Source organism: Sinocyclocheilus grahami, unplaced genomic scaffold, assembly GCF_001515645.1.
Source record: "Sinocyclocheilus grahami isolate Dianchi unplaced genomic scaffold, SAMN03320097.WGS_v1.1 scaffold1039.1, whole genome shotgun sequence".
Taxonomy (NCBI): domain Eukaryota; kingdom Metazoa; phylum Chordata; class Actinopteri; order Cypriniformes; family Cyprinidae; genus Sinocyclocheilus; species Sinocyclocheilus grahami.
In genome coordinates, this window is record NW_015506218.1 from 219,115 (window position 1) to 226,953 (window position 7,839).

The 7,839-nt window shown below is 41.0% G+C and overlaps 1 protein-coding gene and 1 pseudogene across 1 annotated transcript in view; both read left to right on the forward strand.

Annotated features, from left to right (window-relative positions):
- The window catches only part of LOC107565998 (transmembrane prolyl 4-hydroxylase-like), a 19,731-nt pseudogene extending 17,000 nt beyond the window's left edge, over positions 1-2,731 (forward strand).
- A 2,428-nt stretch (positions 2,732-5,159) lies between these two features.
- Positions 5,160-7,839, forward strand: part of LOC107566000 (sodium- and chloride-dependent creatine transporter 1-like) — a 34,334-nt gene continuing 31,654 nt past the window's right edge. The window contains exons 1-2 of the mRNA XM_016251347.1: positions 5,160-5,644; positions 6,192-6,461. Coding sequence (XP_016106833.1) covers positions 5,620-5,644; positions 6,192-6,461 — 295 coding nt within the window. The 5' untranslated portion in view covers positions 5,160-5,619. The remainder of the gene's footprint in view (positions 5,645-6,191; positions 6,462-7,839) is intronic.

Consider the following 7,839-nt stretch of genomic DNA (forward strand, 5'->3'; position numbering starts at 1 on the left):
TCCACCACCAGTGTGCAGCATCCACCTGGATGATGTGACGGCAGCCATAGTGCGCCAGAACGCCCACCACACACCAGCTTATTGGTGGAGAGGAGACAGAGTGATGAAGCCAATCAGTAGATATGAGGATTGTTAGGAGGCCATGATGATCAGAGGCCAATAGACGAATTTGGCCAGGATGCCGAGGTCACACCTCTACTCTTTTTTTCGAAAGACATCCTGGGATTTTTAATGACCTCAGAGAGTCAGGACCTCGGTTTAACGTCTCATCCGAAGGACGGTGCTTGTTGACAGTATAGTGTCCCCGTCACTACACTAGTGCATTAGGACCCACACAGACCACAGGGTGAGCACCCCCTGCTGGCCTCACTAACACCTCTTCCAACAGCAACCTAGTTTTCCCAGGAGGTCTTCCATCCAGGTACTGACCAGGCTCAGCCCTGCTTAGCTTCAGTGGGCAACCAGTCTTGGGCTGCAGGGTGATATGGCTGTTTACTCACCTTCACGTCACTCTAGTCCTGTACAGCTGTCTTTCTGCTGTGGAACAATTTTTTGTTTTGGACTTCTCATTGACTTTCAGTTGTTTTTGTAGAAAAGAGGTTTTGTTCTGTAGCAGAAAGACACTCATACTGGATTGTAATGATATGTGAGTGTGAGTAAATAATGACAGAATTTTCACGTTTGGCTGAACAATCCCATTAATCGCAGGTCACCCGAGGAAGATTGTTCTGGTAATAAGTCATTACATTGTTACATTGCTTTGGGTAAAAGTCTGCTAAATGACTACTTATGTTTGTACTAGATGTAGTACACAAAGTAGAGCTAGTTTAAAACATGCAAATATACATTGCTATTTGCACTTCTGGTTAGATGCTAAATGCATTTCATTGGCTCTGTACTTGTACTCTGCACAATGACAAAGTTGAATCTAATCTGAATAAAAGCACAGACAAACTATACTTTTTTTTTCTCCAGAGTGACCCGTTTAACACGACTGCCGTCCTCATTGGTCGATCTCAGCGAGCCAATGGAAGGAATAAAAGCACAGACAAACTATACTTTTTTTTTTCTCCAGAGTGACCCGTTTAACACGACTGCCGTCCTCATTGGTCGATCTCAGCGAGCCAATGGAAGTAGTCCGTTATGAGCAGGGCGGGTACAGCCACGCCCACCACGACAGCAGCCTCACCAATCACGACAGCAGCTGCGCCCACACACACCTGGCAGCTAATAACTCCGCCTCCACACTGGTCGCATGCAGGTACATCTACTGTACAAGACATTTGGAATCTATTGTTTGACTTCTAAAAATGTTACGGCATAATAAAAGTATTTCTGTTTCACAGGTATCTGACGGTCTTGCTGCATCTGAACTCGGCGGATGGAGGTGGAGAGACCAGCTTCCCTGTGGCTGACAACAGGACGTATGAGGAGGAGGTGAGCCATGTTCTGTTTCTATGGCAACTGGGGGAGGTGAGCTCTGTTGCCATAGCAACCAGGCAGCAACCGGAAGAAGGTCTTATTATGATCGCCATCTTAGGCACTTGATGTTACTGCAGCTTCACTTGGAATCTGTGTGTGTGTGTGTGTTTCAGGTCTTAGGTGATCTCTCTCAGCAGTACTGTGATAAAGGCAATCTGAAGGTCAAACCTGTAGCTGGAACCGCTCTGCTGTGGTACAACCACCTCTCAGATGGCAATGGTGAGTTTCTTTTTTTCCATATACCTCCATTTCCTGTATTTGTGACTATATTTTTTATTATTATTAGATTTTTTTTTGCCTAATTATCCCATGGACTTGCATTGAAGGAGCAGTCTGAGCTCATACCAAAATATCATAACCACATAGCAACACCAGACGTAACACTGTGGGTTAAAAGATTTAAGAATGTTTTTGAAAGAAGACTTCATTCAACAATAAAAAAAACTTAATTATTCCATACATTTGACTGGTAGTGTATGCATAATGAATAGTAATTAACTCACCATTGTTATTTTCCATTAATTTCTGTCAGGTTGGGTTGGAGAGTTGGATGAATTCTCTCTCCACGGCGACTGCTTAGTCACTCGGGGCTTCAAATGGACAGGAAGTGTGTGGGTGAACATCGACCCTGACCAGCAGCGGCAGGAGCGCTACCAGCGTCTGGTCTCATGGCATCCAGACGAGCAAAGCAAAAAGCCAGAGCACGGAGACCTTCACCAAGACCTCTGAACCAGACGTACTGTCACACCGTGTCTACACTGGACGCTACAAAGCGACCATTGCAAATCATTTGTACATTGTGTCAGTACGTCATAAAAAGAACGAGGCAGCAGCTTACTATCGGGGATCTGTTGTCGCATTGCGCCGCATCCAGTGTAGACAGCATCACTGATAATAATAGGGTCTATTGTATTTTGTCACGTCGTGCGGCGCCGCTCGTGTCCAGTGTAGACACGGTGGTAGAAATTACACTCCTATGCTGATCTAGAATCAGTTTCCGCTAATGTGAGTCCTTGCTTGGGAAAGTAAAAGCTGGTGCAGTAAGAGATACCCACTGCTGCAAGCTTTACCTTTATGTAGCTGTCACCCCCTGCTCCAGTGACATATTTAATATTCATGAGTTCAACAGGGAAATTGCTCTTTCAGTAGCTCAACATTCACTGATATATAGTTTGCTGGTGTTGCACAAGTTATTTAATCAATATTTATTTAAAAAGTTGTATTCAATGTGGCATATTTATTGAAGATATTACTTATTTGTCATATTGCTATTTATTTAATTATTTATTCATATATATATATTAGTCAAATAATGTGTCTATCTCAGGTTTGGTTATGCCCAGGTAGGCTTTTTCCATTTTAATGCACTATTTCAAGCAAAGAAATTGTCAGATATTTAAGTTAAATTAATAAATAAATTCATACTTCTGGAAGAGTGTATGGGTGGTGTTTTCGGTTTCACTGGTCAACTTTCTGTAGGAATTAAACCTCAACTGTCACACATAACAGATTTCACCTATATGCAAGTGGACGTGTTTCCCACAAGAGGGCATTATCTTGACTTAACAAGGTCTGTAACTAACAACTGCTCTGCTTATTTATGCATAGCAGCTTGGCTATACTTCTCTTGCAGATCTTTCAAGTCAATGACTCGAGCTAGAGCCATATTCAGCTTTTGGCAGGTATGAAAACCAGGCTGTGAGAGATAGAAATACAGTGTATTTAATGGACTGTACTGTCAACAACACACCGATTGTTCAGCTGACAAAACATCTTTCCAAAAACACTTTTAGTAGCCAAAAACTCCATAAACCAGTTTCGAATGTACATTATCTAGGACCTTTATACAGCATGTGCCACTGTAAAGACTAAAGGCGTCGATGATACACAAGGCAACTTTTTGAGCAATGTTGCGGGTCAGCTGGCAACCGGGTGAGACACGGGGCCCACGACCCATCTAAAGTATCCAGATGGACATTTGTAGCCCGTTCTCAATGGGAAAGTGCCCAAGCAACATTGCTCAAAAAAGTTGCCCTGTGTATCGTCACTTTTAGTCTGTCCTGCACAGCTTCATTTTCACGCGTGTTAAATTCAAGATAAACTTCTCATTTTAGTAACCTTATAATTCCTTTTGTTTTCATTACAAAGAGCTATATTCCCAGAATGTTGTCACTTTAGATGATGCATGCCATAGTCAAAAGAAGAAGAAAACATCTGAATTGACACACACACACACATACACACTTCTCCTGTGCTGTTGCAGCTGAGGGAACTCGAGAGAACAGCATGTAAACCCTTATTGCAAAAGATCCTTTAATACCCTCTGGATCTTGAGGCTTAATACAGAGTCTATGGAATTTTGGGGCTTTTGGCGACTTACTAAACTTGAATAGTTTCTAGCAGCTGTTTGGCTATGCTTGTATTTATTATGTACTGTATCCATTTGATACTGCTTTGTGAGTACCTTTGGGATTGGCAAATGCAAAAGACCTTTTCTATCCCCTGAAGTATGATACAGACTGCTTTAATGGCATAGTAGGATACAGTTGGTCTAGAGGGGGTTATTTAGGTCCATTGTAACAACTAGAGAAGTTAGAAATGGAGACAAAATCATGAATATTGATGGACAGTGTTGGGGGTAACTCATTACAAGTAACGCGTGTTACGTAATCAGATTACTTTTTTCAAGTAACTAGTAAAGTAACGCATTACTTTTTAATTTACAAGAGAATATCTGAGTTACTTTTTCAGATAAGTAACGCAAGTTACTTTTTTTTCCAATTTATTGACTGGCAGCTCTGCTGTCCCCATGTTGAGAGAAATCAGAAGATGTTACTGTAGTTCTAAAATAAATATGAATATGCATTAATTCATCTCACTCACAAAAAACACAGATTCAGTATTCCTCAAAATGAATAAAAATAATGCAACTCAGAATATGCAATAATGAAATGTTAAACAACACAAATATGCTTTATGTATTTAATCCCATTCTATTAACCAATGTCTTTGCTTCTGAACTTCAGTTCAACCATAATAATAAGCACAAATTACTGCTGAAGTGTGTTGAAATGTCTTCTTCTGCATTCTACTGTACAGACGTAAATGTACTTTCACTTTTGGTGTGAAAAGGCTTTTATATATTTGCCAAAAATATAACTTTTTAATATTAAAAACAAACAAGCAAGCCCTGTGCAGATTTCAAAAGTAGCGCAAAAGTAACGTAACGCATTACTTTCCATAAAAAGTAACTAAGTAACGTAATCAGTTACTTTTTTATGGAGTAACGCAATATTGTAATGCATTACTTTTAAAAGTAACTTTCCCCAACTCTGCTGATGGAGTAACATTTCTTTAAATAGTAAAAAGGACTTAACTTAAAAAAACTTAATTGTAATTTATAATTAAAAACTTTAAAATGTTTTAGTAATTAAAAATTGCTTTAATACTTAATTACTAAAATGTACCTTCAAGTTTTTTCAAACATTTCAAATAATTTTTTTAAATAATTTTCACAAACTACATTGTCTAAAGGTAATCCTCACCGGGTCCTCACGCTAACCCGGCACCGCATTGGTCCGCGTGTTCGCAGGGAAATACTGCAGCGCTCTGTGGGTTCCTGACTGTGGAGTGAAGCTAGTCTGTGACGACACCGCACATCAGCCAATCACAGACGGACGTACATTCGTCAGCCAATCACAGCGCCGCGCCGAGCGTGATACCGGCGACGCAGCGAGCGAACTGCGCGCGGATGCTCACGCGTCTTCGAGCGGTGTAAGAGCAGCGAGACAGGCGGCGACCTCACACCTGCTTCTCCGTTAGATTACCGAACCAACCCGGGAGATTCCTTACGACTTTACTGTCATTCGCGTTTAACCAACATCCATGCGATTCTTCAGGCTTACCTTCAAGTGCTTTGTCGACTGCTTTTGAGACCCTTTTATCCCTCGTCTGCCAGCGACGCACGGCAGTTATTATCATTTGGAGCTCAATCTCGTCCACATTCTGCCGAAGATCAATTTTACGCGAACAATCACACCGCGACCCCACGGGGAAGTACCGAACCACGGCAATTAAAAACAAATAAATAAAACGCGAAGAACCGTTATTTGTGGATTCTCGGGGGGCGCACGCGGCATGTCGCCAGAAGAGCATTTCTCCAGTAAGAACCACTGTATATGTTTGTTTGTTTACATAACTGTTTGATAATGACATTTGAGTGGCTGCGTCTTTACAGGGACCTGACATAAAATGTAATCTAAAAACTGATACTGAACGGAATCAGATTGGTGTGTGGCGTGATGTATCTTTGCATTACACGGACTGCTCTAAAGCTCTCGAGATGATCCAGATCTGGTCTCTTCGTGTAGTTACCTGTGTATCAAGTGTCTCTGCTTCACTTTCTCCCACACACACACACACACACACACACACAGTCCCTAATGGCGCTCCAATCTGGATTCAGCTGCATCTCTGACATACATAAAACTGCCAGTTATGTCGCAGGAGCACAGCAATCAATCAAATCATCAAGCTGAATGGGTGCATGTGACTTACTATATAATGAGAACTATTTAAATCAAATCTGCACATTTGTGATATCTATACTACAGAGGCCTGGAGTCCACATCAGTTCTAATTCTGCTGCTATTAAAGCAAAAGAAGATCAAGCACTCACAAAGTCATGTTCCTCTCTCTCTCTCTCTCAGATGATTGCGGCACGTGTGAGGATGAATCTCAGGAGGAAGCAGAAGTCGCCCGTCCTTTGGTGTCAGAGACTGAGGGGTCCAGTACGGAGGTTGCTGGGCCCAGAGTTTGCACGGGTCTGATGGAGACAGGCGACCCCGCCACAGATCTGGGGCATTCGGAACGACAAACGTGGAGCAGGCAGATGGACTTTATCATGTCCTGTGTTGGATTTGCTGTTGGCCTTGGAAACGTCTGGAGATTTCCTTACCTCTGTTATAAGAATGGAGGAGGTGAGATGCATGCAGGCACCGATATATCACATCTAACCGAACTGATACATAGAGTGGGGTCTGAAAGTCTTCAGATTAAATTGAAAATGGGAGATTTTCCACTCTATACTCAATTACTGATCAATAAGTGATCCTGATTAAAAAAAACACCTGGAAAAAAAAACTGTTGTTCTATCATACACACTCTTTATGGAATAGTTCACACAAACTGTAAATTTGCATACGATTTACAGGCCATCCAAGATGTAGATGAGTTTGTTACTCCATCAGATTTGGAGAAATGTAGCATTGCATCACTTGCTCAGCAATGGATCCTCTGCAGTGAATGGGTGCCGTCAGAATGAGAGTCCAAACAGCTGATAAAAACATCACAGTAATCCACACCACTCCAGTCCATCTGTTAACATCTCGTGAATCCAAAATCTGCATGTTAATAAACAAATCCATCATTAAGGCGTTTTAACTTGAAACCGTTGCTTCTGTCCAAAATAGTCCATAATCCATAATAACGCTTCCTCCACGTGAAAAAGTCCATCTCTCACATCAAAATCCACCAATGTATTTGTTTAGAGCTGTTTTGGACTGTTTTCGCTTGTAAACCGTGCTTGGTCTTTGCATATTTCTCTCCGTGCATATTTCAGATTTAGACAAGACACCTTTTTCACTGGAGAAAGCAATATTATGTATAGAATATTAAAAGCGTCTTAATGATGGATTTGTTTCTTACAAACAAGTGTTTCACTTCACAAGACGTTAACTGATGGACTGGTGTGGGTTACTTGTTCAATTCAATTCAAGTTTATTTATACAGCACATTTCACGATACAAATTGCAAAGGAATTTAAGAGTAAATTAAGTTTCTACAATATTTAGTGGTAGATTATCAGTGGTGACTGTCAGTTAATGTACGGAAAAATCAATTAAAGACGTAATCAAACACGATGAACACCATTAACGGCAATTATTATATGATCAAACTTATAGCAAAATGTGGTAGTTCTGTATGTTGTTTCAGGGTTGGCATCATCTGAGGTCCTCTGAGGGGTTGGCATCATCTCTTCTCAGGTGTTCTGGATACAGACTGAAGCTTGTGTAAATCCTAGTTACTCAGAAAGCAAAACTGATTTGTTTAACCCAAACTAAAGAATAATAATGTACATTTGATCAGATATAACTGCAGTAAAAGATTATGAGATGCATTATTTGAATGCTTGGCCAAAGAGATGTCTTTAATCTAGATTTAAACAGAGAGAGTGTGTCTGAACCCCGAACGTTATCAGGAAGCCTATTCCAGAGTTTGGGAGCCAAATGCGAAAAAGCTCTACCTCCTTTAGTGGACTTTGATATCCTAGGTACTACCAAAAGTCCAGAGTTTTGC